Source organism: Haliotis rubra, unplaced genomic scaffold (assembly GCF_003918875.1).
Source record: "Haliotis rubra isolate DU_JTF1 unplaced genomic scaffold, ASM391887v1 Scf1067, whole genome shotgun sequence".
NCBI lineage: Eukaryota > Metazoa > Mollusca > Gastropoda > Lepetellida > Haliotidae > Haliotis > Haliotis rubra.
Genome location: NW_025764967.1, coordinates 187221 through 214943, shown reverse-complemented (window position 1 = coordinate 214943; position 27723 = coordinate 187221). Strand labels below are relative to the sequence as shown.

Below are 27723 nucleotides of genomic sequence, written 5' to 3'. Positions count from 1 at the left end.
GCCGGAATGGAGACTACATTCAGGATGTTTCTCTGTGACGCTCATGGCATTGCCGGAATGGAGCTACATTCCCCATCTTTCGCTGTGATGCCACTTATTTCACATCAGTTACATTCCCACCAGGTGACGGAAACCTACTCGACACGTGCAGCATGGTCGGCTCCCACCCCAGAGAAGTACCACGTGACTGTGGTGGCCTACAACCGGGCCCTGGAGGCGTCAGACCCTGTGTGTTCTGACGGGGTGACAGTTGACGTCACACCCCCAGCAGTCGGACAGATTGCTGTAGCCTCCTGTAACATTGTCCCTGGTCTGGTTACAACCTCTGCAGGGACGGTCTGGTACATCGACAATCAACGCAGGAGAAGCCAGATTACTGAACCAGATACCCAATGCAGGTAAAAACCATCAGGGGATTAACGTTTTGTATAGTAAACTTTACATGTTGCCTATATATTATGAAAACAAATGTCTCTACAGATAATGATTGACTACTCTGTCTAGTTTTGTACTTACACACTTATTTACATCCGTGCACAAGCTTTAAGAAAAAAAGTGCCAGACACAATCGATATCCACCTTCTATGCTGACTCACGGTGTGTTTACAAGTAAACATTGTGATGACATTGTGTGATTAATGTTGTTTAGCAGTTCATCTTATTGACATACAAACCTTTGTTGCATGCAAAGGAAGCTAAATGCTGGGGGGATTCTCTTTTGTTGGAGATCACGCATGGCTTCACCGACAGTAATTGATTATACTCTAAATATTCATATATCACCTGTTTTCAAGTACAGTTTTTTGTGTTTACACTGTGATCTCTTTCTCGAGGAATATTTTCCATGTTCATGGTATATCTCAATGAATCTTTCAGATCCAAAGGGACAGCAATCGATGCAGCAGAGTTGGAGAAGTTCCCCATCCATTTGATGCGAAACGAAACGATGTTTATGCAAAATGCAACATTTTGCATACAGTCTGAATCGTTGTCAAGTGACTACACGATATACATTTCTACAGAACATCACGTACGAGACATAAATATTCCTACTATATAATGCTTTATACTAGTTGCTGCTGGACTAATTTGACAGTTCTTGGTGTAAAATGCTGAACGTTTTACTGTGTACGAAATGAGTCTCGTATGTAAAAGTAAATCATTACTACCCCGTATTCTTGATTTGATAGTAGGAAGTGTAAACATCAATAGTTGGCATATTTTAGAAAATATGTTGTAAATGTAGTCATCTAATCATCATAACGTAATTGAGACTAACGTATAAGATCATCATAACTTGACTGAGACTAACATATAAGATGATCATAACTGTGACTGAGACTAACGTATAAGATCATCATAACTTGACTGAGACTAACGTATAAGATCATCATAACTTGACTGAGACTAACGTATAAGATCATCATAACTTGACTGAGACTAACATATAAGATCATCATAACTTGACTGAGACTAATGTATAAGATCATCATAACTTGACTGAGACTAACGTATAAGATCATCATAACTTGACTGAGACTATCGTATAAGATCATCATAACTTGACTGACTGAGACTCATAACTTGATAAGATCATCATAACTTGACTGAGACTAATGTATAAGATCATCATAACTTGACTGAGACTATCGTATAAGATCATCATAACTTGACTGAGACTAACGTATAAGATCATCATAACTTGACTGAGACTAATGTATAAGATCATCATAACTTGACTGAGACTAATGTATAAGATCATCATAACTTGACTAAGACTAATGTATAAGATCATCATAACTTGACTGAGACTAATGTATAAGATCATCATAACTTGACTGAGACTAACGTATAAGATCATCATAACTTGACTGAGACTATCGTATAAGATCATCATAACTTGACTGAGACTAACGTATAAGATCATCATAACTTGACTGAGACTAACGTATAAGATCATCATAACTTGATTGAGACTATCGTATAAGATCATCATAACTTGACTGAGACTAACGTATAAGATCATCATAACTTGACTGAGACTAATGTATAAGATCATCATAACTTGACTGAGACTAATGTATAAGATCATCATAACTTGACTGAGACTAATGTATAAGATCATCATAACTTGACTGAGACTAATGTATAAGATCATCATAACTTGATTGAGACTATCGTATAAGATCATCATAACTTGATTGAGACTATCGTATAAGATCATCATAACTTGACTGAGACTATCGTATAAGATCATCATAACTTGACTGAGACTAACGTATAAGATTGTCATAACTTGACTGAGATTAATGTATAAGATGATCATAGCTTGACTGAGACTAATGTATAAGATGATCATAACTTGACTGAGACTAATGTATAAGATCATCATAACTTGACTGAGACTATCGTATAAGATGATCATAACTTGACTGAGATTAATGTATAAGATGATCATAACTTCACTGAGACTATTGTATAAGATCATCATAACTTGACTGAGACTAACATATATGATCATCATAACTTGACTGAGACTAACATATATGATCATCATAACTTGACTGAGACTAACGTATATGATCATCATAACTTGACTGAGATTAATGTATAAGATCATCATAACTTGACTGAGATTAATGTATAAGATGATCATAACTTGACTGAGACTAACGTATAAGATCATCATATAAGATCATCTTGACTGAGACTAACGTATAAGATCATCATAACTTGACTGAGACTAACGTATAAGATCATCATAACTTGATTGAGACTAACGTATAAGATCATCATAGCTTGAGTGAGACTAACGTATAAGATCATCATAACTTGACTGAGACTAATGTATAAGATCATCATAACTTGACTGAGACTAACGTATAAGATCATCATAAGACTTGACTTGAGAGACTAACGTATAAGATCATCATAACTTAACGTATAAGACTGAGACTAACGTATAAGATCATCATAACTTGACTGAGACTAACGTATAAGATCATCATAGCTTGAGTGAGACTAACGTATAAGATCATCATAACTTGACTGAGATTAATGTATAAGATGATCATAACTTCACTGAGACTATTGTATAAGATCATCATAACTTGACTGAGACTAACGTATAAGATCATCATAACTTGACTGAGACTAACGTATAAGATCATCATAACTTGACTGAGACTAACGTATAAGATCATCATAACTTGACTGAGACTAATGTATAAGATCATCATAACTTGACTGAGACTAACGTATAAGATCATCATAACTTGAGTGAGACTAATGTATAAGATCATCATAACTTGACTGAGACTAATGTATAAGATCATCATAACTTGACTGAGACTAATGTATAAGATCATCATAACTTGACTGAGACTAACGTATAAGATCATCATAACTTGACTGAGACTATCGTATAAGATCATCATAACTTGACTGAGACTCATAACGATAAGATCATCATAACTTGACTCAAGACTTGACTGAATGTATGTATAAGATCATCATAACTTGACTGAGACTATCGTATAAGATCATCATAACTTGACTGAGACTAACGTATAAGATCATCATAGCTTGAGTGAGACTAACGTATAAGATCATCATAGCTTGAGTGAGACTAACGTATAAGATCATCATAACTTGACTGAGACTCACGTATAAGATCATCATAACTTGACTAAGACTAATGTATAAGATCATCATAACTTGACTGAGACTATCGTATAAGATCATCATAACTTGACTGAGACTAACGTATAAGATCATCATAACTTGACTGAGACTAACGTATAAGATCATCATAACTTGACTGAGACTAATGTATAAGATCATCATAACTTGACTGAGACTAACGTATAAGATCATCATAACTTGACTGAGACTAATGTATAAGATCATCATAACTTGACTGAGACTAACGTATAAGATCATCATAACTTGACTGAGACTAATGTATAAGATCATCATAACTTGACTGAGACTAACGTATAAGATCATCATAACTTGACTGAGACTAACGTATAAGATCATCATAACTTGACTGAGACTCACGTATAAGATCATCATAACTTGACTGAGACTCACGTATAAGATGATCATAACTTGACTGAGACTAACGTATATGATCATTGTAACTTTACTGAGACTATCGTATATGATCATCATAACTTGACTGAGACTAACATATATGATCATCATAACTTGACTGAGACTAACGTATAAGATGATCATAACTTGACTGAGACTGAGATCAGGATTCAGAGTGGTATTTGTCAATGACATTTTGCTCTTGTCAGCTGTTTGTTAACTGGACTGGAATTGACACGGAGAGCGGTATCCATGACTACGAGCTAGGGGTGATGTCAAATCCTTCTGGTGAAGCAGCTCCAGACATCCTGCCCTTCACGTCCACTCATCATCATCCTCAGTATCAGGGCTACCACCCTCCTCTCAGTGAGGGGCAACAGTTCTACATCGCCATCAAGGCCATCAACAAAGCTGGACTCACAGCCATTCAGGTAAAGTGACACTATTTCTGATTCACTGATTCGTCGAGTGGGTGTATTTAGTCTGGACATGTAACTTAAAACACGACCATCGATCCCTGCCATCTTGGTTTCACACAATCTGCCAGGTCACAGATCCTGACCACCGGATCTAGGTGGCTGACATCTTCAGCTGACTGCTCTGCCCCAGATTCCTTCATTGTCTGACTCCTGTGTCCCTATGTCAGTTTCGTTGAACGATCAATGGGTAGATATAACCTATGTAGCCATATTACACACTCCCTGACACCGCTCCTATCCTTTCACCCATGTTCACAGCTACCAACCCTTGCTTTGTTCAGGTTCTAGGACCTCTCCTTGTCCACACCCGGAATCCCGTCTTCAACGGGGGGAGTCAGTGCTACACTGACGTCCAGTCAGAGCCATCTTCTGGTGACATGGAACAACTCCCACATCACCGACGCCGATGTTGCACACCTCAAATATGCAGCTGCCGTTGGTAAGAAGTGGACGTATTTGTTTAGATGGTCTCTTTAATACTTGAAATATAAATTATTTAAATGTATCTATTTCGTTTCTAACAGAGTAGAACCATGAGGATCATATTTATATATCAGCTTTGTGTGACGCTGCACATAACCAAACTATATGACAGTGGCATGTAGCTGTTCGAGTACAAGCATTCTGTAAACGACATTATGAGCAACGATTCCCACCCACTGGATACAATGACAATCAACTTCGTCACGGAACCTTGCCACAACATACTTATTCGCCCCCAACGACCATAGAGGGTTTCTTATGAGATAAAATCTTATCCGAATCCATACAAATAATTTAGACCGTTTCTCTGCTCTTTATAGGTACATCGCCGTATGGGACCGAGATCCTGCCCTTCATTGACCTGCGTTCAGGAACAGGGTGCTCAGTGACGTATCCGCCAACATGTACAGCAATAGCTGTCACCGACCTTCTCTGGGACCTCCACCACAACCACGCCTACTACGTATCAGTGAGGGTCACCAACATAGTTGGGCTATCCACAGTGGTGGTAGCAGAACCCTACGTCCATGACGTCAGACTGCCCTCACGTGGTGTTGTCATGGATATCTGCCCCGAACATGAAGAGGAATTATTTCAGATCACGGTCAGTGGACATAATGTCATCGTTTTGATTGTTCTTCAATAGAGCAAAGGACTCTTTCATGGCAAATTGTCTTTGACGCATAAACGCATGATCAGGGTACAGTCGAAGTCGTACAATGGTTTAAACCTATTTACTTCTGATATATGGTTCAGAAACTGGATCGGCAAACAAGCAAAAAGCTTATATTAACGCCTCTCCAGACAAAATGACATTTATGCGACTTGCATTTCATTACAATATATTTGATTACAAAAGTAAATGATATCATAAATAACATTAAGCATACAATATACATGAAGAAGAACATCAATACAGTCAAATCACAAAATCGTACAATCGATGATTAATGATCGAATCGCTTGTTTCAGACATTCCTAAATTGTATTTTTAAAGCAGAATGCATGTATAGAATGCATGATCGATATCTCGTTGCTTCTACATAAAGGATGACATCTTAAACTTTGAGAGTAAATTCTTTAATTTGTATGAGTTAGTGAGTACATCGTCCTCAGTAATGATCCAACAATATCCCGGCACAGGACACCAGAAAAGGGTTGCACACATTGTAATCATCTTGGGAATCGAACCTGGACTTTGTCGTGACGGGCGGACACCCTAAGCGCCCCTAAATTTGCACGACGACTGTGACAATGTCTGCAGCATTGCAGGAACTTCGGGACTCCGACTACCAGCTGTCAACAATAGGGCTGAAGGCCAGGTGGTATGGGTTTGATGACGACATCTTGAACGTGACCTACAAGGCGGGGATCGGCACTACGCCCGGGGTGGTTGACGTCAGAGGCTATGAGGACACCGGGTACTCCACACAGCATCAGTTCCGGAATCTACTGCTGAACACCACCCAGGTGAGTGAAACTGTGCACAAGTACATGAACCTTATGTGTGGTGAAGAGTGAGGTGGGTGCACAAGCAAATAGTTATGATGAAGTAAGCTCGTTCACCGTACACATAACTGCTGCTAACATTGTCTGGATGTCTTTATAGAAATATTACACCACAGTAGTGGCCAAGTCGCCAGCTGGGGAGGTGACCCTATCATCTGACGGTGTGAACATTATTGTCAACAATGCTGACATCTCTGAGATGAAGATATATGACGGCCTGGGATGTAATTCATTTCAAGGTATTGTCTGAGAGAGGTTAAAGAGAAATAATTCTTAATTAACACGTCGGTTTTGACAGGAATATGTTGTGAAATCATGAACAACACAAGTATTACGAATAATAATGATAATAATTATATTGAGCCATACAGTTTCAGTTTTCATTCACAAGGGCAATGCGATGGATAAAATACGTAACACCATCAGTAACAAAAGGTTTTTAAAACGAATGCCAGAGTACTCACAAATATCCACAGTCGAAGGTCATGAACGGAACGAGTGCTTCGTTCTTTAATCCGTGTTGCAAGTTGACAGAAGATCCGTGTTTTCTGATATTCCACACTGGACAAGAGCAGGAAGTAAGCCGAGATGGCCTCCGATTACCCAGTACACTGGACACTGTCAAATCACGATATTTCACGAATTGATGTTGTCTGTTCTGACGTTCAGTGACACTAACAGGTGGATAACTCTCAAGTACTCTTCCAGCAGACCGCCTAAATCTGCCACAAGCAAAACCTAATATTTTACGAACGCTTCCTTTGCTGCCATTGTTCATCACCAGAGGCACATGTTTTGTTTGTCTGTATGGCCAATGACCTTCTTTCATGTTTAAATGTTGCAGGAACACAGGACTGGACTCCTACACATCACAACACGGTGAGTCAAACAGCAACAGTCCCATTTGTGTCACTATTACACGACATTTTTTGTGTAGGTTTACGATGCTCTTTTCACCTGAAGCATAGGTATCTTAAGAATATCGTGTGTTTAAACTTTTGTTTCATGTTTCAGTCTGTCGTGTCTGATTGTCACGAGGACCAGCAGTATCAGCTGTCAACCACCATGTTCGCCGCCCACTGGAACGTCACACAGCAATACACACACCAGTACCCGGATGTCAAGTGGAAGCTGGAAAAGAAGTTCGCATTATCAGGTACTGGAGACCACACCGTAATTCTGTTTCCTTACCGATATGTAAATACATGTAAATACACTGCATAGCATTTCATTGGCTAATCAAGAAACTGATTTCCATATACAGGCATAAAGTAGGTCAAGCTGACTAACTGTTTATTGATTGGCTATTTACAGACGTATTTAGTTTGGTTATATTTTACATCATTTTGCATGCGTTATATTCTTTCATCTTGACCCCACGTCAGGAAAATGGTTTTAGAAGCCAAATAATAACATGGAATTCATTTTTTGAAATTGCAAAATGAATTGCGTATTTGTGAACTCATTATGTGTTCGTTGCTCATTCATATATGTTGTCATGCTGTCAAGTTATCATGTTGTCGTGCACGCTGTTTTACACCCAGACGACCTGTGGCATACAGAGAAGGATTGGGAGTACACGGGACACCGCCACCACGTTCTGTCCACGGGCCTGAATCTTCAGTCGGGGTACACGTTCAGGGCGGCTGTGAAGCTGTGTGCCGTAGATGTCTGCACTGAAGCCGTCTACAGTGACGGAGTTACAGTTCTACACCATCCACCTGTTAGCGGCAACATCAACGTTAACTACGCCGAGACCGACCCAGGCTCCGAGGTGATGAGAATCCATCTCTTGTATTCCTCTGCTGACGTTGTACACAGTCGCCTGGCATTTCGTAATGACTGTATTGGTTATGCGATTTCTCGAAGACTGTATCCTAAAACGTTTTTGGTTACCTATTGACCTAATGACCTGAACTAATGGCATAGTGACGGAATTGTGTCCTTAAACACGTTGACTCGACTCTAATTTACAAATTCTAATGATGGTGTTGAGAGGTATGTCATGTAAGTCCATGGCATGGTTTGTCTAGAGAATGATGTTGTGAACGAACACAACGAATGTCCTTGAATTATACTTCTATGCGTGGTTTAATAACACAATATAAATGACCTTTACACTGCGTGTGTTCTAGCTTGAGGTGACCATGACCAGATTTGCTGACCCTGACATACCAGTGAAACATGAAGCATACAGCGTTGTGGACAGATATGAGTGGAGTTTAGCAAACGGTGACCACGACAGCAGACTTCTGACAACGTGGCAGCCAGTGTCAGACAGCACAACCAGTGGAGATGTGGTATGTTGAGGAAAGTGAATATTGTTGTACGCCGTAGCAATGTTAAAACTGCAATGGGGATCTGAGCGACATCACCTGTGAAGTGAACATATTATCTTCAGTTTTCAATAATGCGCTATCTTGTCTGTGGACGTGTCTGTACATCACCCGATTGTCTGGTTTCTTTTATGTCAGCGTTGCATGGCAGTTGTGTGTGGCGTCAGGCAACATTGAAACGTTCATTCTCTTGCACTTTGTGTGAGTGGAATTTGCTGCCGTAGCATAGGCTACCCCTTTCCAGGGCTACTTGGTGCTATCACTGATGGTCAGTGTTTCATTTCATTTAATGTTCAACGCTATTTTAGATAATCCAGATTGGTTATTCTCTAACATTGGCGTAAACCGGGTTCCAGCGAGGCAACGTTGAATCTTGATAGCATTACAGACAAATCACAACAGTGACAGGGTGTTGAAAACCCACACAACCTATATTCCAGATGACATTCCACGTGCATCTGCCCAAACACCTGGACTTCAGCAAGTGCCGACGTCTTGCTGTTCGAGGCTACAACAAGGTGGGGCTCTCCACCACCGTATCCGCCGACGTGAGAGACTGTGCTGCATACGACCCTGCTGTCGTAGTCCCTACGATTGTTATCGATGTTGTTGGTGAGGAATACATTCTCAGAGCATGATTGATATCCCTACCAGAATTTCCTAGGACGATGTGTTTGAGATTTCCAAGGGCCACAGAGCTGTGAGCATGCGACATATGGATGGACAGTGATAATTATGATGATAAGCCTTAGGTTCAGTACCACTCTGACACTTGGAGTGTAACGGCGTGTGCTAGGAACACAACCCTTCTGACAATGTTGGTAATATAGAAGGCTGCAGTGATGGGGAGTCTTCACATTCTCTGTAAGGTTACTGGTGGGTGCGAAAAGGCAGCTTTTCCTGGCTGTGACAATTCCCAGTCGTTGTCTAGGATGCGTGTATATGAGGCAAAAGGCCTGAGCTGATGATAAACTTAACCAGTGTTACTATGTCAAGGTCACCTTAAGCATCATTGCTGCATATATTTACTCGTTAAATAATAATATTAGTGAGCTCGACTTATCGGCGCTTTCTGTCAGGAGGAATATTTACTGTCTTGGCTGTGTGCAGAACGGGACGGGTGTACGTCAAAAGGCGCCATACGACTCTTGCTCAGGAATGACTCGATCAAGGTCACAACATTCAATTCCTCAGTTAGGCTTTCCAACAATTTGATGGTAGAGGGAGGACGTTGACAAATCAGTGAAATAATGATGTTTGATGCAATTCCCTAAATATTATGATTTGAGCCATACGGTCCCAAAACATTTTAGGTGAATATTTGACGAGTGTCATGTAGTTGCCATCCTGCTGACAGGCGCCAGACAGGTTGATGATGTCGGGTACCCCATCTCTCTGGACCAGAATGACGGGTGGGACACCGCTGATGCTGACTACAGCCCCTACAGGAACATCCTGTCTGCTGTGTGGCCCACACTCCGTCACAGGAACTACACGTGGGCAGTGCTGTCAGGTGACCAGCTGGACCCCTCATCTCACTACAAGAAGGACAGTCTGATGACCTTCACTGACCCCTGTAGCATGCCGGATGTCATCAAGTGCGGCCACACAGGTAGCTGATTAACAAAACTAGAAGTAGCAGATCATTACTGCAGGCTACATGAAGACCTAGTTCCTACTTTTATATAGCTGAGATATGTCTGAAGATGGAAACATCACCAAAATACATCACAAATGCTAAAGGTTTTTATACACTTCATATCACTCAAAAGTGAATTTGCGTAGAACAGAAATATGGGTTTCAAAAATCTACCTCATGCCATCATGAATATGTGATACTTGGTGTTTCAGACAAGGAATTTCTGAACGTGGTCGAGGCAGAACGCTGGCTTGTTCACGGGAGGAGGTACTATGTGTGTGTTCATGCCGGGGCGAGAGTCGTGGAGTACGAGAAGTGGACAGAGGACTTACCAGAGGTCAGCTCGTGTAGTGACGGGGTCACGGTGGACATGACGCCACCTAGCGGAGGAAGGGTATTTCTTGGGGGCCTCACCAGACCCACGTTCCAGGTGAAATGGTTACCCAACTGTTGACATTGTTTTTCTTTTCATGACATCAACCTGAACCGTTATACTCAACATATAAGCTATTCTCCTTTCAGAAACTGACTTTCATACATTTAGCAAGATAGAGCATCAGCTGGAGATCGGTACAATTCCCACGCATCGTACGTGAAATGACGTGAAACAGGAATATGTGAAAACATGATCTTTAATGGAAACATTCTCACTTACTTATGTGTCATTTCCAAGAGAGGTAGTTATAAGTTCTTCAAGTGTAGTTTTCTCAATAATGAAATAAGGTTCTGAAGACTTTACCTTACATGAGTGAACCCAATCTTTATTGTCATTTGTCGGATACCTCAGCGTTGCCGGTGGCATATTGTGTTTTGTTGCGTGTAACTGTGTTCTACATGTATGTTTATTCAGACCAGCACCAGTGAGATCGAGGTTTACTGGGACGGCTTCATTGACGTGGAAGAGGAAGGGTCTTCTCCACACCCCAGTGGGATAGCATATTATGAAGTTGCTCTAGGTACGCTTTCATTATGTCTTAGCAGGGATCTTAGCAGGCGTCAGATCGAGCAGGTTGTGTTTATCATAAGGTACGCCCTAATAGGTCCTACAGAAATAAAGATAATGTGATCGGAAGAGGCGACCAACTTGAGCCATCAAACTATGCTCATCGTTAGTCAGATTGGGTAACTTGGATTTGTGTTGACCTTTGTTCACCAATCACTGGATTGTCTGGTCGAGATTCGATTTTGTAAAGACAAACGTTATAAAACTGAATTATTAGTGTTGTTTAAACATTAAATGTTGTTTTGGGTGACGAGATGTTGGTCAAACAACGCTGACTGCTGTTTCGTAGGTTCTGATCCTGGAGGGGAGGATGTGGCGACAGCACGGAGACAGGGTTTGGTCAACCACGTCATCCTGAACGGCCTCCAGCTGCACGACGGGCACACCATCTACGCGTCAGTGACAGGTGCAATACTGACCCTCATTTTGTATAGATGGGTGGTTACAGAGTACATATAAAGCTGACTTTGTCTTGACATTGCAGACTAATGAACAAATTAATGTTATTACGTTTATATTCATATATTGTTTTGTTTTGTGGGTTACCGTAAGCTTCTTGTTTTACAGCCACCGACTTTGTGAACAAGACCAAGACCGTCATATCGTCGGGGATGTTGATTGATTCCACGCCGCCGGTGACGTCGGGGAGGTCAATACATTTCTCTGGACAATACTTGACGACGTCTGTGATAGATGTGTGGTAAGTGACCCAGTCGCAGCTCGACTGGCGTTTATTTGGGTGGCAATTGCAACCTCATACATCTCAAAACAATTTGTTGTAGTTGAATTACCTTGCTTCTGTTAGGATTCAGTAGAGGGCAGCGATATTAGAACAGCACAGAATTATCCAGCAAAGTTGAATTTAACACGTTAGGTAATGATTGATACTATATAGAGCCAACAAGCGCCGCCCGCGCCTCACGTTGTATCAAGACCAGCAGTCTTACTTCCTTGTAGACCGCCTCCGTTGTGAAGTAACCACAGCGTCCGCCGGAGAGCGGATGGTCGCGGGTTCGATCTCCGTCTGCGTCATACCAAAAGACGTTAAAATAGAGCACGTCGTCATATGAGCGAAATATTCTAAAGTACGACGTTAAACCCCATTTCACCTCACCTTACTTCCTTGTCATCACAGAAGCTAGTTCATACTGCCATTGTAATGGTGATGCCACTGAATATGTGCTGCATTTCTATGATGTACTTCGTTTATATTTCCTGTGCAGTAATTAGCATTTATTTGTACAAAAACAAAGACGATTGCTAGTGAGGTTGTCTTCAGTTCTGGATGTATTGACTCTCTGTGGTCTGGTTGTTGTAGAAGAACAGTGAGGTTGTCTTCAGTTCTGGATGTATTGACTGTCTGTGGTCTGGTTGTTGTAGATGGACAGTGAGGTTGTCTTCAGTTCTGGATGTATTGACTGTCTGTGGTCTGGTTGTTGTAGATGGACAGTGAGGTTGTCTTCAGTTCTGGATGTATTGACTGTCTGTGGTCTGGTTGTTGTAGATGGACAATGAGGTTGTCTTCAGTTCTGGATGTATTGACTGTCTGTGGTCTGGTTGTTGTAGATGGACAGTGAGGTTGTCTTCAGTTCTGGATGTATTGACTCTCTGTGGTCTGGTTGTTGTAGATGGACAGTGAGGTTGTCTTCAGTTCTGGATGTATTGACTGTCTGTGGTCTGGTTGTTGTAGATGGACAATGAGGTTGTCTTCTGTTCTGGATGGACAGGACAGTGAGGTTGTCTTCAGTTCTGGATGTATTGACTCTCTGTGGTCTGTTGTTGTAGATGGACAGTGAGGTTGTCTTCAGTTCTGGATGTATTGACTCTCTGTGGTCTGGTTGTTGTAGATGGACAGTGAGGTTGTCTTCAGTTCTGGATGTATTGACTCTCTGTGGTCTGGTTGTTGTAGATGGACAGTGAGGTTGTCTTCAGTTCTGGATGTATTGACTCTCTGTGGTTTGGTTGTTGTAGATGGACAGTGAGGTTGTCTTCAGTTCTGGATGTATTGACTCTCTGTGGTCTGGTTGTTGTAGATGGACAGTGAGGTTGCCTTCAGTTCTGGATGTATTGACTGTCTGTGGTCTGGTTGTTCCAGCTGGGAGGGAGCTCTGTCTGACCCGGAGAGTGGCATTACTAGCTATGACGTTGGTGTGGGGTCGAGACCTGCCTATGATGACGTGGTCAAGTACACATCTACAACGGACCAGTGTATGGCTATCGACGGCGGGGCACCTCTAATAGACGGACATGTCTACTTTGTTTCAGTGAAGGTAATCTATGAGTCAATGTATTCTGTATCTGTAGCGTGAAACAATGGCGGGGCAACCCTAATAGACGGACATGTCTACATTGTTTCAGTAAAGGTAATGCATGGACATACAAACCTTACTTTCAAGACTAGTGAGTGAGTGAGTTTATTTGTACACCGCCTTTAGCGATATTCCAGCAATATCACGACGGGGGCACCAGAAATGGGCTTCACACATTGTACCCATGTGGGTAATCGAACCCGGGCCTTGGGCGTGACGAGCGAACGCTTTAACCACTAGGCTTCCCCATCGCCCCAGTAAGACTCATTCAGCCATATTTGTACTTATAATTAGAAAAGAGTATGAACCTGATATGACACCATAATGTCCAAACCTTCTTTCAGGGATACAACAAAGTAGGTCTGCACAGTTTGATAACATCACGACCTGTGACGGCGGACACCACGCCGCCCTCTAGCGGCCACGTGTATGATGGACAAGGCAGCATCGTAAGTGGCCAGATCAAGGATGCAGACTTTGTCACCGTGATATCGGAGATGGGATCCTACTGGGAGGGGTTTTCTGACCCCCACTCTTCCATTAGTCACTATGTCCTCCAGGTGGGAACGTGTCGGGGATGTGACGACACGCTCGCTCAGTCACACGTGGGAGCAAGAACAGGTAACAGCGATTCTCTTTCTTTGATGCCATGCATGATGCACCTTAAACCATACCTCAGTTGTTGTGAGTAAGTGAGTATGGTTTTAGGCCGTTTTTAGCAGATATTTCAGCACATGCACTGCAAGGGACATGCAAAATTCGTACTTAAATTTATATAGAAACAGCTTATAACGTGCGTGTCTATTTGTACTGATATTTATGAAGACATGTACGTCTTATTGCTGCAGATGTGCGGTTCTATGACGTTTCCTTCAAGTACGGCATGACGTATTACGTGACGGTGACCGCGTGCAACATGGCGGGTATGTGCACCATGGCGACAAGTGATGGCGTCATCTTAGATGTGACAGCTCCACGAACAGGGAACATCATAGACGGAACCCGAGATGAAGATGTCCAATATCAGGCTTCCAGGTGATCATGAGGGGTGTTATTGGAAAAAAGTATTGTCAACAATCTCTTGCAACGATAAAAATGACACTATCCGTTTGTAAAATAGAACTAACAAAGATGTTACAAAATAACTGTTTTACTGTGCTTTTACCTGAACGGAAGGTTATAATTAGGAGTTAAGAACTGAGGGATCTAAACATCATATCACCCTGTTACATAGTTCAGTATGATATATATCCTCAGGACATTCCTTGGATGTAAGTGGCGGGGCTTCCAGGACCCTGAGTCTGGGTTGGACCACTATGAATGGCGCGTAGGAACAACACCAGGAGGTGGCGAGATTCTCGAACCAACGAACGCAGGCCTAGAAGAGGCCATCTTCCAGACGCTGTCACGTGACCACCAGCTTCCGGTGGCACAGACTCTATACACGACAGTGCGGGCCTACAATAAAGCAGGTGATTACTTAGAATACGCCATTAGCATCACATGTCAGTTGAGTACAATGCTGGATAAAGACGAAGTACATTTGTCGTGTCATCTTCTGATTCGTCTCGCATTTCTGATGATTGGATGTCAGTGCTGGAAGCTATGGTTCGCCCAGTATTGTAAGGTCAAATGTACACTTTAAGATTTGCAACGTACTACATATCCGGTTGAATACACCATCCATTGAATAGGAACTTTGAATAATGCATCGAGATAGAAAACAAACCTCTCTGGTAGTTTTGAAGGGGCGCCATCTTGTTTTCCAAATTCCTGCCGCAGTAGAAGATTTGCTGATTATACAAGAAAATTGGAGCATATAGTTTGATGCAAAAACCAAACTTTTTTACCATCTTAACATGTAGGAATGGGCTGAAACCCCCAGCACATATACACAGGCATTTCTTACTTTGAAGTGATGGAGGCCATGGGTCGTCCAACGGCCTCTGTCGTCCCCATTTGTGACATAGAAAACCTCAAACTGAGAACGGATCAGGTAATTACAGCTAGGTGTATACATCTTTTGACACTTTGGTGACAGGTTTATACAGTGAAGTCACGTCCAACGGGTTTGTGGTTGACATCAGTCCACCCGAAGTAGTGGAGACACCAGGGATCCTGGATGGATATGGATCCGTTGTGGCTGGGACGTCCATCAGTAGGACGACTTTGAGGATAGGCTGGAAGTTCAAGGACGAAGAGTCTTACATCAAGAGACAGTACCTGTCCATCTCATCTCACCAACTGGGGGGAGTTCCAGTCACATCTTATGAAGGTGACTGTCAGTTGTCACATAGGGTTCTGTTAAATGTTTGTGAATGCACGATGGAGTATACACAACTAATATAATATCTACCGCAGTCTTTATCATCCATATCTACATGGCTATGGAGCAGTCTTTCTGTGTCGGAGCTTTTGTCGATATCATTAGAAATCTAAACTCCATCTAGACACCATTAGATCGTTTCTGTTTTGAAGGGATTCGATATCCTGTACAAAGTGCATTTATGACAAACCACAGCCTTTCCTCTCATACGTTTTGTACAGCTTCCAGGACTTCTGGAAGAATACACGTTGTCCCAGCTGGACCTCCACGACGGAAGCAGCTACACGGTGAAGCTCGTCGCCTGCAATATGGCGGGCTTATGTCACTCCACAGATACTGGTGCCATATTGGTAGACAGCTCGAAACCCGTGACAGGTAACACACAATACTGTCTCCATGAATCTTTGTTAGATAACATATAATGCTGAATCTTTGACAGGTAACACAGTCCAGAATCTACAAATCCTTGTCGGGTAACACACAATGCTGCATCCATGAATCTTTGACAGGTCATACAATACAGTATCCAAATATCTTTGACAGGTAACAAAATACTTAATCAACGAATCCTTGTCAGTGAACACACGATAGTATATCCTTGACTCTGGCAGGTAACACACAATAAAGTATCCATGACTCTTTGACAGGTAACACAACGCTGAGTGTTTGACAGGTGATACCATTCTGTCGCCATGAATCTTTTACATGTAACACAACGCTGAATCCATGAATCCTTGTTGAAATATCTTCGACACTGTTCTCAGTAACACGGTTCTATGATTGTAATGCAGGTGCGCTAGCCGTGCACACCGACCATGCAGCGGGGTTGTCACGACACCAGTCGGGCTGGATGACATGGAACGAGACTCATCTGAACCTCGCCTGGCTTGGCTTCTCTGATCTACATTCTGGAATAACTCACTACATCATGACAGTGGGGTCTGCTGAGTTCGGAACCGACCTTACTGAGGTATAATCCCGTTCCCGTTTGTTTTATGACGTACATGCGTTGTTTTATGACATAAAAGTACAGTAGCTTGGATACATGAGTGTATATATTACACCTGTGTGTAGATATTGAAGAAACAGAAATCAAGTGGAACAAGACACAAAAAGAAACATTGCCAATGCATAGAGGCACGAACATTTGTTAACGTGTGTTTCAGATTGTTGATTGAACGTAGTTCTCAAGAGTAACTAAAACTCACTACAGGATCTAAAGCTTTAAATATGTACTTGTGTCTGTTTCAGGGAAACACGTCCGTCCTTGTACAACACAATGTGTCTGGCATTGAGCACGATGACGAAGGCAGAGTTCAGACTGGTGTTGTCCACACGAAGGACCTCTCTTCCACCCGGTCTGTGTTTGTGGCAATCTGGGCTGTCAACGGGGTAGGTGTTACATGGTGACTCTTTTGACGACCACCACGTGTTCCCAATGTTTTCAGTGGTCTATGCATATAGTTTTTATGGCTAATTGGCCTTTTACGCCGAATGGAATTTCCACTGGCAGAACATCGTAACTGACAAGTTTTTTCAAGTTGTTTATATTTCTACAGCCGGTTTATTCACGTAGTTATCCCCATTAATATGCCTTTAACGCTGCAATAGAATTTGTTTTCGCAGAAAATCCAGACTGGTTGTTTCTTTCAAGTTGATATTATAAATCTTTAGCCCACAAAGACACAAATACCATTCACTTTTTATTGTCTTTAGTGTGTTTCTTTGTTTGAATGTTTGTTCCGTGTGAACTTCCCCAGGTCGGCCTTCAGAGCGATGCGCTTCACCTGGAACTGGAACTAGGCGCCGGGGGTGAGCTGGAGCTGGTGAGACGGTGTCAGTCGTACAACTGTGAGGGGCACTGTGTCTGTGCCGTGCAGGACGGGGCGTGCCAGCACACACCCGGATGTACACAGCTACAGGATGGTAGGTCACATGGGAAGCCTTTCCAGCGCGGATAATAGAATTCTCGTGAATTCTGTTGAAGAATTCTAAAAAAAGTTTACTGGCCCACATTTGAAGAAAATTATATTTTCGTAGATGTGTTCGTTTTGAAGGCAAAGGTGACAGGTTGTCTCACATTACTCGTGATTATAGCATAATAATTTCTGAATGTGGAATATCAGTCTACAGTTATTGCTTGAGAGAGTAGTCGTTATTTCATGGCGGTGATAACACACTTTATATCCCAGGTGGGTCAAACGACGTTCTTGGTGTGACCGATGTCACTGACCTCCGCTTCACGGCATCCCAAGACATTGACCACTCGCCATCAGACACCTTCATGGCTGCCCGTTGGACGGTATTGAAACAACAAGGGCTGCCTTTTACACAGTAAGGTTATAATTAAGAAATACACTTCGCTCTACCACCATGTATAGTGTAATAAAACACACTTTTGCCCTGAACTATTATAGTTAAAGCACGAGGACGCTTGCGTCCGAGTGCTTTAACGTTATAATAGTTCAGGGCGAAAGTGTATTTTATTACACTATACATGGTGGTAGGGCGAAGTGTATTTCTTTTCTAAGATGCCAAATTTAATACTTTCTAAAGATAATTACGATTAATTTAAGGCAGAAAACAAACGACGGTGTCGGTGACCTAAATTAAGAATCCTCGCACAGGGCTAACCTGCGCGCTGTTCTATTGATGTGTCTGCCCCCTACGTTAAGACGAACGTTACCAGAAAAAAACAAATGATAACAGTTTGATGACGGTTTACGTTCGGATTAACGATCTTCTCTGAATTATTTTAATTACATCTGTCATTAACGTAAACCATATGGGGCAATATGAACGTTGCATTTCTACTACCAGCGTAAGTTTAGATCAGTACATCCAGAGGAAGTTGAGTAGTCAAGCGACATTCCACAATTGCATTGTATAATACTTTCTAAAGATAATTACGATTAATTTAAGGCAGAAAACAAACGACGGTGTCGGTGACCTAAATTAAGAATCCTCGCACAGGGCTAACTGGCGCGCTGTTCTATTGATGTGTCTGCCCCCTACGTTAAGACGAACGTTACCAGAAAAAAACAAATGATAACAGTTTGATGACGGTTTACGTTCGGATTAACGATCTTCTCTGAATTATTTTAATTACATCTGTCATTAACGTAAACCATATGGGGCAATATGAACGTTGCATTTCTACTACCAGCGTAAGTTTAGATCAGTACATCCAGAGGAAGTTGAGTAGTCAAGCGACATTCCACAATTGCATTGTGGGAATGTAAACATTACGAACGTTACCGTGTCGCTGAAAACTTGTGAGTCGAAATGACACATTTTAACCGTCGTAAAACATAAACGTAATGTTTCCACCAGTGATGTTAGCTGCGTGAAGCAACAGCAAACCAAGAAACTGATTGCAACGGTGTAGTTTACTGTAGGAGGCCGTACGAGGCGATGACAACTGACATGCATCGTGGCGTCGCTTACATTGTGACGTAATGTAAAATGGTTCGATTACGAGGGGGCACACTAGAATGGCGCAGTGACGGGATAACGTCATTCAATTGTTACGTCATCAAAAAACTAAACCTTTATTGTCTGATAATGTATTTTTTTTTCGATTGTTCTAACCGCTAGGCATCTTAGAATTTAGAACATCTGTAGCTTTGAAAAGTCTCGCCATATTTTCGTACTGCCTGGTATCTCAGACACTGTTGTTGACTGCAGGTACGAGGCCAGTCTCGGGAGACAGCGACAACGACTACCCCACGGGGGTGTTTGATACTCACTCCCGCAGAGTGTGGTTCAGCGTCGGGCGGCAAACATCAGCGGTCATCTCTCTGCCAAACGGTATTGACTGATATATCAGACCAAGTCCATAGATTATATAACTTTAACCAACAATAGGATCACAAAGTGGGCAGCGGCTCTGTTACATGTCATAAGCCAAGGTTTTATATCGTATTGATCATAGTAATCATTTAAAAAAGGAATGGGAAAGAAAGAATGTGTGTACAAGAGTGTTGACTATGGCGAACTATTCTCACAAACTGTGGTGTTTGTAACCAAGGCATGAACCTCAGCAGTCGACATGAGTATTCCTTCTTTGTGAGAGGCTGGTACGATGGGACGACGTACAGTGTATTCAGGTCAGACGGGGTCATGGTGGACAAAGCTCCTCCCAAGGCAACCGACAAACAGGCTCTCGAGGTGAGTATTGTACTGTCCATTGTAGTGCAAGTCTGTTTTCAATATCTCAATATGCGCTCCACTTACACTGAAGAAAACGATAAATGTGATACCTCTTGATCAATGAATGGTGATTAAAAGGCTTATAAAGGTTTCTGCGACACAGTTCTACTGGCCTCTTAAGATGTTAATGTTTGGTGATATATTCCATGCATTCGCCCGTTCTCTGTAGTATACTAAATGTGAATGTGAATGATGCAGGTTATTGAGGTGAGGGGTGACGATGGAGTGAAGGATGTAGACTATATGTGTATGATGCAGGTTATTGAGGTGAGGGGTGACGATGGAGTGAAGGATGTAGACTATATGTGAATGATGCAGGTTATTGAGGTGAGGGGTGACGATGGAGTGAAGGATGTAGACTATGTGAGTGTGAGGACCTTATGATGCAGGTTATTGAGGTGAGGGGTGACGATGGAGTGAAGGATGTAGACTATATGTGAATGATGCAGGTTATTGAGGTGAGGGGTGACGATGGAGTGAAGGATGTAGACTATATGTGTATGATGCAGGTTATTGAGGTGAGGGGTGACGATGGAGTGAAGGATGTAGACTATATGTGAATGATGCAGGTTATTGAGGTGAGGGGTGACGATGGAGTGAAGGATGTAGACTTCCAGAAGGAGACGGACACAATGAAGATCAGCTGGACCAACAAGTTCCTGCCGGGCGCCGCTGGTATTCTCAAGTACCGAGTCTACATCAGCACAAGCCCCGGGGGTGAGCGTCTTCACGTTACAGATCAGTATATAACATGACGTGAATGTCTCTATGTATGTAACCTGGTAGCGCGTGTCCATACATTTTACCCCGAACATTGATTCATGGCTTACAGTGCAGACCACATCCAAAGACACATCTCACATCTCTGCGCAAAGGCAATGAAATCGACAGTGTTGGTAATTCTAAAGAATAGATCCTGGTGCATTAAATTGCGTGTACAGTGTATGCAACCCGTTTCTGGTCTCCCTGTCATAATGTGGCTAAACTCACCCACTCACCAACTCACTCACCCGCTCACCCATTCACTCACTCACTCACTCTTCAGGTCACAGTATCCACGCATCTGATGACCTGACCACCACGAGCTACACAGCAAGGAAACTGAGTTTACAGGCAGCCACAGTGTACTTCTCCAGTGTCGTGGCCTACAGCAAGGCTGGCCTGGTCAGCTGGGCCTACTCTGATAGTGTCCGAGTGGACGTGCTGCCTCCAGAAGCGGGCACAGTCAGTGATGGACAAGGTACCGCACCTTCAGTATTAGTACAGAGAAGACAATTAGAGCTTGAATTCCTGTGTAGCCCGTTCCTGTATACCGCAGTATGTCAACTGTATCAGGGCGTCCTGCTACCTAAAGTCTAGAAAGGTGATAGGGAATGGTTAACGTTGACACGGTCACACAACTATCACTTTCACAGAATGTGAGTTACTGGATTAAAGGTATAATGGTATATATGGGATTACTCTGTCTCATTGATATAATCCATGCTTTACTGAGAAAGTGTTATCCCAGATATAATCGGGGACACACTCAATGATTTTCCGGCCCAGACACGTATCTGGAAGATTGCTTGGTGTGTGGTGTAAGACACGATCACTTGGTGTGTGGTGTAAGACACGATCACTTGGTGTGTGGTGTAAGACACGATCACTTGGTGTGTGGTGTAAGACACGATCACTTGGTGTGTGGTGTAAGACACGATCACTTGGTGTGTGGTGTAAGACACTATCACTTGGTGTGTGGTGAAGACACTATCACTTGGTGTGTGGTGTAAGACACGATCACTTGGTGTGTGGTGTAAGACACGATCACTTGGTGTGTGGTGTAAGACACTATCACTTGGTGTGTGGTGTAAGACACTATCACTTGGTGTGTGGTGTAAGACACGATCACTTGGTGTGTGGTGTAAGACACGATCACTTGGTGTGTGGTGTAAGACACGATCACTTGGTGTGTGGTGTAAGACACGATCACTTGGTGTGTGGTGTAAGACACGATCACTTGGTGTGTGGTGTAAGACACGATCACTCACTTGGTGTGTGTGTAAGACACGATCACTTGGTGTGTGGTGTAAGACACGATCACTTGGTGTGTGGTGTAAGACACGATCACTTGGTGTGTGGTGTAAGACACGACCACTTGGTGTGTGGTGTAAGACACGATCACTTGGTGTGTGGTGTAAGACACGATCACTTGGTGTGTGGTGTAAGACACGATCACTTGGTGTGTTGTGTAAGACACGATCACTTGGTGTGTGGTGTAAGACACGATCACTTTGACGAAGGATAAACACGGGTGACGTGTGTAGTTATCATGTCTGATTCTATTTGGTCCATTCCGGCAGAGATGCACGACGCGGACTACCAGAGTTCTCCATCCGCTGTATCGGCTTCCTGGCACGGCTTCTCCGACACGGACTCCACCATCATCACATACTTCTGGTGTGTGGGAAGACTCAACGACACAACCGACTGCAGTGTGCTAGGCTGGCGGGAGACCGGGCTTCACACCACCTCCAAGGCACAACTTGCTTCACCCCTCAAGAGTGGTATGTGTCCAGATCAGTTCATCTGACCTGAATGTCAACACGCCTCTTCTGTCAGTATAGATTCTCCAGAGTGGTATGTGTCCAGATCAGTTCATCTGACCTAGATGTCAACACGCCTCTTCTGTCAGTATAGATTCTCCAGAGTGGTATGTGTCCAGATCAGTTTTTCTGACCTAAATGTCAACACGCCTCTTCTGTCAGTATAGATTCTCCAGAGTGCTATGTGTCCAGATCAGTTTATCTGACCTAGATGTCAACACGCCTCTTCTGTCAGTATAGATTCTCCAGAGTGGTATGTGTCCAGATCAGTTTTTCTGACCTAAATGTCAACACGCTTCTTCTGTCAGTATAGATTCTTTATGGTGGTGACCCATGGAAGCTGGTGGTTGTGTCTCATCCTTCTTCTCGTACTTCCGGTCAATTACAAAATGTGTCAAAAGTAATTGTCAGAAGCATGTGTTAAAATATACATTGTCCAATTAGTCCAGGAGGAGAATCCCAAAAGAGGCCTAGAAATAGAATTTCGTAGCCTCCCCAGTACTGACTTTATTTGACACTATTTTCAGTTAGTATGATGTCTTGGGCTCATGAAAAGGCCTGTAATACTCTCAGATTGTGTTATCAGTTTTTTACAGGCCTCTATCCGGGTGGGGGTCTGCGAGCATTTTCACCACATTTGGTTTGCAAAATCAGGACTGGGGAGGCTGCCTCCTCCTGGACTAAATGGTGAATCTAAACATTCTGTCTGTCAACAGAGGTGGGATGATGTAGTTTGACGCTTTTTAAGGTTTTTGATGGCACCGAACTGATGACAAAACGAACCTTTAGGATTCTCTTGATGTTGATATTCCCTTGTTTCTAGGTACACGTTTATGGAGCAAGGTGTATGCTGTAGATGCAGTGGGTCACGCCTCAGACGTAGCTGTATCAGATGGTGTTGTCGTGGACACGTCTCCCCCAGAACCACAGGCCGTTGCATACTTGGGAGACAACCTGGTGAAAAATCCCTCGTTTGAGATACAACATGAACTTGAGAATTCATCGACATGTAATGGCCGTCTTCCCGAGTACTGGCAGACTGACAACTATTCGTGTATACACATCATTACATCCGAGCGTCAATTAGCCAGACATGGTAGCAGCTATGTTGTAGTCAGCGGATCTGTCCACCAGGCAGATATACATCTCAGTGTGGGACAAATGTACAAAGTGAAGATTCATGCAGGATATACAGAGGTCACGGACACACATCATAGCGCTATAGAAGGCTTCGTGTCAGTTGGCGCTGAAGTCATCACGTTCAGTCTTGAGCCCAATCTGTGCCGAGGGGTGTGTGATGTGGGTAGACATTCTGTTACCATGTGGAATACACACACATTTTCCTTCATAGCTCGGGAGGCATCAGCACAACTTACTATTGGCACAAAGTCAAGATCCATGGTGATGGCTGTTGATCACGTGACAATGCAGAGCGTCACCTATAGTGGACATGACGAGACTGTGGACACAGAGAAGCACGTGGAGGTGAACGTCGTGTTCCTGCCTCACTGGTCGTCTCTGCATGTGTCCTGGCACTTCACGGACAGCGAGTCCCCCATCACCATGTACCAGTGGGCAGTAGGTGAGTCCCCCATCACCATGTTCCAGTGGGCAGTAGGTGAGTCTCCCATCACCATGTTCCAGTGGGCAGTAGGTGAGTCCCCCATCAACACCATGTTCCAGTGGGCAGTAGGTGAGTCCCCAATCACCATGTTCCAGTGGGCAGTACGTGAGTCTCCCATCACCATGTTCCAGTGGGCAGTAGGTGAGTCTCCCATCACCATGTTCCAGTGGGCAGTACGTGAGTCTCCCATCACCATGTTCCAGTGGGCAGTAGGTGAGTCTCCCATCACCATGTACCAGTGGGCAGTAGGTGAGTCTCCCATCACCATGTACCAGTGGGCAGTAGGTGAGTCTCTTTTTCTGCACAAGTGGATATTCAGGGTCCCTATTGCAATGTTACCAGCTGGTTGTCGGTATACTTGGCGAGAGTTGGGATACTCTTGAAAGCGACTGACTTTGACGGTTTACACCGCGGCGGATCCGCGTTGTCTGAGAGAGAAAAACACGATGCAGGTGATAAATGTAACTCACGTGAAAACTCTGGACGCCCGCATTGTTATAAGGCAAGTATCATATCAGGCTATTGTCTATTTCGAACCCATCAGCGCTGAATGGACTCACATGGAAATGTAAATCGTGGGTGGTTACAAGCGAGCTTCTTTCTGGTGACTGTAAAACCGGCGATCTTCAGTAGAACACAGAAAATGATTATCGAATGGTCTAACGTGTTTTAGGTGAGATATGGTAATGAATTTAAAAAATAATAATTTAAACTATATAATTTCTTAGACTTGAACTTGATACGGAACCAAAACTATAGACCTAAGCAGCTTAAAGAGACTACGTGATAATATCACTTCTTCATGCAGGGCTTGTGGAAGGCGGTACACAGTTACAAGGCTTCACGAACGTTGGTAGCAACCCTCAAGGAACACTTTCTGCCAAGAAACTAACTCACAACTCCAGACTGTATGTGTCGGTACTCGCCACTAACGCTGCCGGCCTGACATCACTGACCAGAGCAGACCCCCTGACGGTGGACATGACACCACCAACTATACAAGAAGTCAACGATGGTTCAGGTAAATATACAACGTCCGTGCAAAGAATACCCAGAGTTGACTCTCCTCAAATAGTCCGACACCACACAACAGTACCCCTGCCAGAGATTCCGCTGTTAACAAGAAAAACGTTTCTTACAACACATTGATATTAAGGACTCTGACCAAAAGTGTCCTTTCAAGTTGACATAGATTAATGCTACTGAGTTGTGATGAAACTCGGGGACTTCAGTCCTCCAGCAGAAACATCGAACCAGTTCCATTAAATATAAAGCATAAGAAATATATACAGATAAAACGTTTCTGACAATGGCAGTGGTTGCTGTCCCCAATTACATTTATGTCTCAGCTTGGCCTTATGCAGTAGTGATATAATGCGATATAATGATTTGGTCAACACCACATTAGTATGATCTTGCCACCATTGCTATATGATGATGATACAGGCTAAATGCTCTGTTGCTAGGTGTGGATACAGATTTCCTATCACCAGGGGACATGGCAGCCAACTGGGCTGTGGAAGATGAAGAGTCAGATTCCGTCAGCTGTGACGTCGCTATAGGTAGGGAACAGTGAGGCAGCTGTGGGTAACATCTGTTTGTTGTTAAAATGAAAACTAACCCCAAGTTATAAATACATTTATCATTGAAATCATACAAGTATTTAGCAAGTGCGTGTCTTGTGTTTGTTTTATCATTTCTTTGTGTGTCCTGAGGGTACTGTATCCATCTTCTGTGCTAATAGCTGTCCTTTCCTCTGCAGGACACACCCCAGGAGATGACGATGTCCGTCGGTTTGCTAGAACTATCCATGGAGTACGATATATCAGGTGGAATCTGACTGATCTGGTCATCTCATCCAGTGTGAAGGTGTACACGACAGTTCGTTGCTATAACAGGGTCGGGCAGGTCTCCGAGTCTTCATCTAATGGCGTGGTTCTCGTGTCCGGTGAGGACATGGCATCTGTTGCTGGCTTCAAGGTCCTGGAGGAGAGCCCGTCTGTGTTCTCAGACAGAGACCAGTGTCACGTAGCCCGAGACACTGTGAGACTTCAGTGGGAGGGAGGAGAAACCGAGACTCCTCACACCACCCTGGTAGGTCTCCTCCAGCTGACATCTACTACATAAACACTTGTCATTTTAATATATACAACTAATGAAACTGGCGCTTACAGTTCTGGAAACTTCCATCCATACACGTATATCTAACATTCATACCTGTTTGTTGATAGGTTCGCATCCAGGGTAGCAGTTTGCTGTACCAGCAGAGCGTCCCCAGTATATTCACATACACATCTGCCCAGCTGTGTGGCCTGAAGCTCAGCGACCTGACAACCTACAACATCAGCGCCATGCATGTGCTGGACAAGGCTGGGAACCCGACAGAAACATCCATCACCATGCATGGACCTCAACCAAGTCTGAACAGTAAGTTTTGTCTCAAACAGGATGCAGTATGTACCCATGATAAATGTATATTTGAATGCTTCACATTTGAATACTGTGTCTTATCTGTTTCCTGGTGATAACCATATTATAAATGTGTGGTAAATTTCAGAAGCAGCGATGATTTCGTCCAGGACGTCCGACAGGGTGACAACTCTGTCCTGGCCGGGCCTGTTCACCTCCTCCTGGGACCAGCTGGCGTATGAGGTGATGGTGGGTAGGGTGGAGGGTGGGGCAGATATAGTGGACGGGCTGCTGACCCGTCAGGAAGAGATGGTCCTCAACCTGTCTTCGCACCCTCAAACTGTCACTGACGTTTATGTCTCCATAACAGCCATTGATGCGTGTGGATACACTGCTTACTACTCACAGGCTGTTGATGTGGGCTCGTGATTCCAGTTGATACGGAAAAGTGTAAATCGTGAATAAATACTTCGTCATTAGTCACATTTATTTGCTTCCGTGCTCACACTACAATACATACGCACAATACGTAGATGGATGGTGAGAATCTGCTGATTCAGCAGGTCGACTGAACGATACTACTGATATGATGCGAAAGGGCATTGATGTAGTTTACTTATCGGATGTAATATATCGTCTTCATCTCCTATGCACATAAATCCCGTAAGAGGCATGCGCCCCAAGTCACTCACGACTTGCAGACTTCACGGA

At 43.2% G+C, this 27723-nt stretch overlaps 3 protein-coding genes across 3 annotated transcripts; all 3 read left to right on the top strand.

Moving 5' to 3' along the window:
• Positions 1-6: 6 nt before the first annotated feature.
• LOC124279133 lies at positions 7-6718 on the top strand. Its single transcript, XM_046714928.1, has 7 exons — positions 7-398; positions 877-1030; positions 4308-4529; positions 4859-5016; positions 5381-5664; positions 6333-6530; positions 6670-6718. Exons 1-5 carry the CDS (start codon positions 7-9, stop codon positions 5418-5420), a joined length of 966 nt encoding a protein of 321 aa, XP_046570884.1. The 3' UTR covers positions 5421-5664; positions 6333-6530; positions 6670-6718.
• On the top strand, positions 6315-19924 carry LOC124279125. Its single transcript, XM_046714917.1, has 23 exons — positions 6315-6530; positions 6670-6808; positions 7414-7448; positions 7584-7725; positions 8114-8343; positions 8705-8869; positions 9346-9517; positions 10263-10517; positions 10757-10974; positions 11395-11500; positions 11837-11953; positions 12115-12247; positions 13643-13817; positions 14201-14477; positions 14705-14891; positions 15114-15328; positions 15898-16154; positions 16404-16557; positions 16974-17152; positions 17434-17574; positions 17943-18108; positions 18375-18516; positions 19870-19924. The coding sequence occupies exons 1-23, from the start codon at positions 6315-6317 to the stop codon at positions 19922-19924; spliced, it is 3876 nt and encodes a 1291-aa protein (XP_046570873.1).
• Positions 19925-20214: 290 nt separating this feature from the next.
• On the top strand, positions 20215-27501 carry LOC124279115. The gene is made up of 11 exons (XM_046714906.1): positions 20215-20352; positions 20593-20661; positions 20964-21111; positions 21488-21634; positions 22737-22940; positions 23803-24597; positions 25412-25624; positions 26070-26165; positions 26366-26697; positions 26835-27030; positions 27161-27501. The coding sequence occupies exons 1-11, from the start codon at positions 20215-20217 to the stop codon at positions 27439-27441; spliced, it is 2619 nt and encodes an 872-aa protein (XP_046570862.1). The 3' UTR covers positions 27442-27501.
• The last annotated feature ends 222 nt before the right edge of the window (positions 27502-27723 follow it).

What these genes read in the sequence shown, in the direction of transcription:
- LOC124279133 (XM_046714928.1), top strand. Translation starts at nt 7, where the DNA reads ATGGAGACTACATTCAGGATGTTTCTCTGTGACGCTCATGGCATTGCC. An exon ending in GAACCAGATACCCAATGCAG is followed by an intron (nt 399 to 876) that starts GTAAAAACCATC and finishes TGAATCTTTCAG; the next exon opens with ATCCAAAGGGACAGCAATCG. An exon ending in CAAATATGCAGCTGCCGTTG is followed by an intron (nt 5,017 to 5,380) that starts GTAAGAAGTGGA and finishes TGCTCTTTATAG; the next exon opens with GTACATCGCCGTATGGGACC.
- LOC124279125 (XM_046714917.1), top strand. Translation starts at nt 6,315, where the DNA reads ATGTCTGCAGCATTGCAGGAACTTCGGGACTCCGACTACCAGCTGTCA. An exon ending in TACTGCTGAACACCACCCAG is followed by an intron (nt 6,531 to 6,669) that starts GTGAGTGAAACT and finishes ATGTCTTTATAG; the next exon opens with AAATATTACACCACAGTAGT. An exon ending in TCTACTTTGTTTCAGTGAAG is followed by an intron (nt 13,818 to 14,200) that starts GTAATCTATGAG and finishes ACCTTCTTTCAG; the next exon opens with GGATACAACAAAGTAGGTCT.
- LOC124279115 (XM_046714906.1), top strand. Translation starts at nt 20,215, where the DNA reads ATGAACCTCAGCAGTCGACATGAGTATTCCTTCTTTGTGAGAGGCTGG. An exon ending in TGCTTCACCCCTCAAGAGTG is followed by an intron (nt 22,941 to 23,802) that starts GTATGTGTCCAG and finishes CCTTGTTTCTAG; the next exon opens with GTACACGTTTATGGAGCAAG. An exon ending in CATGTTCCAGTGGGCAGTAG is followed by an intron (nt 24,598 to 25,411) that starts GTGAGTCTCCCA and finishes TTCTTCATGCAG; the next exon opens with GGCTTGTGGAAGGCGGTACA.